The sequence below is a fragment of the Ylistrum balloti genome, unplaced genomic scaffold (assembly GCF_031769215.1).
Source record: "Ylistrum balloti isolate Yb309-2 unplaced genomic scaffold, AGI_CSIRO_Ybal_v1 Utg370822, whole genome shotgun sequence".
Taxonomy (NCBI): Eukaryota; Metazoa; Mollusca; class Bivalvia; order Pectinida; family Pectinidae; genus Ylistrum; species Ylistrum balloti.
The window spans coordinates 223,155-226,010 of NW_026782475.1; the positions used below are offsets into that span (position 1 = coordinate 223,155).

The following is a 2,856-nucleotide window of genomic DNA, read 5'->3' on the forward strand; positions in this document are numbered from 1 at the left end:
ACCGTGTACCTGCTCTTTTTCTGTGCAAGCGAACAAATGGAGACGGATATATACATGAAAGCAACGAGTGACAAGGAGAAAGTATACAAAGCACGGGAAGTGATGAACATTGACAAGTTGTGAGTTTAGGCATGTGGACAGTGTTTCGCCTGTTTCGCTTGCATGAAGCAGGAACAGATTCATGATCTACACATATACAAAGTATATATCTCGTGTTATACAATTCCTCCCCCTACCCTCCTCTCTCTCACTAAACTTGTTCATGATTATTTCATTGCTATCACATCCTACTGCCACCTTTTAAATATATTGTGTGTGTATTAATATGTTTGGAAAGTTGTAAAACTTGTGCCCAATCCTACTGCTACTTATGTGCACTAAAATATATTTATATCAATTTTAATCAAAAGGAGTCAAAGACCTCTGCGTTACGTCGTATCTCCTCAAGTTGATGGCAGTCTTCAGTTCCATGTGTGGAGGCATCAAAGCAGATGATGGCCACACACGGCCAGTAACTTCAGGACTTGATTTGTACCTCACTTCCTTGCTGTGGCTATGAGTTTCAATTCCGATTGAACAACTGTCTGATTCACTGTGTCATTATGAATTAGAGAAGCTTTGTTACCAAATGTAACATATCATTTTGTTTATGAATACATAAATTCATTATTCGAATTCACATTTTTCTGCGTAATAATGTTCTCATATTCATTAACTTAGAAAAAACGAACGACAACAAACTAATTGGTTACATGATTTATTAGCCATTAAAATACTTAATGTTAAAGTGGACAGTAGGAAGAAATATAAATGCTAGAACAAGCGAGAGAGACACCCATGCTCTATGCCAAATTGTCCATGCATTCCGATTAGCATGACTTATAATACGCAAGCGAAATGGAGGCGGTCCAAATTTCCGGCCAAGTAATATTGTATGCTCTCCCCACCAGACCAGCGTGTAGTTGTGAATTGCAGTCTTTGACATGTACAATACTACTCTAAATGTTATTGTTCTAATGAAGCGGGAAAAAAATCCATATAAGCTTGTATATAACACCAATGTTCTAAATTTTACAAGTGTTCCATGAATTATTGGTCAGTGTATTCTGTAGATTTTTACATCAAAATGCATTTACCGCTTTCATCATACACAGAGCAGAGTTCTCTGAAAGAATCTATCTTCTTAGGGTTACAAAGTTCAAAGCTTTCGGCGTAAAGTGGGCGCAAGTCAGCTTGCATCCGTCCTAGAGAAAGCCGAGCCTGTACAAAATGATCTCCTGGGATATGTTTCAGCAGATTGAGACGTTTACTGCCGATCTTTGGTGAGAGCATTGAAAACATATCAGCGATATTTGAATTACCGTAAAAATAGTGTGGCAAGAACTCCTTTTCAAGGCCTATCTCCAGAAAAATCATGAAGTAGCCCAAAGCTTCCTTTACGCTGGAAATATTAATCTGCAGAAGAATGCAGTGGATCGCAATGTTCTTCAAGTGGTAAGACGACAGGAGACTTGAAAGCTGTGAACAGCCGCTAGAGCCGTCTATGTAAGCCTTTAAAACCCTACAAGCTGTGAGGATGTAGAGGTACCTTTCGTTTCTACAGCTAATATCGATGATATGTTTCTCGTATCCGCATGTGCTTTCCCTCCAGAGCAAGTCAGGGCTAGGATAATCATCTGCATAACGTTCTTTATGGATCCATTTCATAACAGCGTATCTGTCACATGTCATTGGAATCCAAGAGTCCGGATTAGGAACTAAATCTGTTTGAAGGAGAAACCCTGGAACGATGTCAAATTCGATTATTTTTCTTTCTTGGTTCCATTCTTGATTTGAGCTTTGTGCACAAGGATAATCCCTGCTGTGAACGCGGTCATCTTGCAAGCGACGAAATGTATTTCGAATGTGAGAGAGTTCATCAAAATCAGCATCGCTATTCATGATTATTTTGAATCTGTACGTTGGTGGAAACACACTAGCTTTACAGAGAGTGAAAGAACAACTTTCATGTGGCATCTCTTCGGCGATTGCTTTCTTTATCTCTGCAATCGCAGTATCCATGATTGATAATATCGTCAGGATAACGAATTTTTCGAATTACCTTGTTTCACAAAGTCCAAGAGATAAGGCAAGGGTATTTCCTAGAAGTGAGCGTCTTCTGAAATAATGATCCGTGATAACGTAGTCTATAAAAATCTCATACCTTTGTCACTGCGCTGAGTTTAATCCCTTTAACTGTCCGAAGGTTTGTGCATATCAGGATAAGTTCAAATGACTATTTACTTTATTTACCTGTGGAACGTTCACATGAGATACGAATATTACAGGAAGAAGTATAGAAAACTACACTCGACTCGTACTTGAATCGTGTAGAATGATTATAGCTTAGTAATTTATGACATGACAAGGCCTATCTACAGTACAATACGTCCGTACTCTCCTACGCTGAGCCCTCTGCACATGATACTAATTTACAAACATTGATATCATATTCCGAATGCATTACTGTTAGAGAGAGAGAGAGAGAGAGAGAGAGACAGAGAGACAGAGAGACAGAGAGAGGGAGGGAGAGAGAGAGAGAGAGGCATTACCTATATATCGTCGTCTTATCTGTTGGATGTGCTTCGTGCAAATCACCAACAAGTTAGCGCAAAGAAATGCATCATGGGTTTACTTAGAAGCAGTATTAATCTGTCATTTTCGGTTTCGGTTTTTGCTGCATGGGTCAAGAAAGATAACTCTTGAATTCTATGTACACAAGATGTTTATCGTTTCCCCTAAAGTGTTTTAAACATGCCAGAATATCGTAATAAACAGAATCAGCAGATGTTTCCAAACTGTTTTCTGGATAATTAT

At 38.8% G+C, this 2,856-nt stretch overlaps 1 protein-coding gene across 1 annotated transcript; it reads right to left on the minus strand.

Moving 5' to 3' along the window:
- Positions 1-1,116: 1,116 nt before the first annotated feature.
- LOC132558755 (uncharacterized) lies at positions 1,117-2,061 on the minus strand. The gene has a single exon (XM_060223353.1). The coding sequence runs from the start codon at positions 2,059-2,061 to the stop codon at positions 1,117-1,119; it is 945 nt and encodes a 314-aa protein (XP_060079336.1).
- Positions 2,062-2,856: the final 795 nt, after the last annotated feature.

Bases quoted from the DNA above. Each gene is read 5' to 3' on its own strand.
- LOC132558755 (XM_060223353.1), bottom strand. From the start codon at position 2,061: ATGGATACTGCGATTGCAGAGATAAAGAAAGCAATCGCCGAAGAGATG.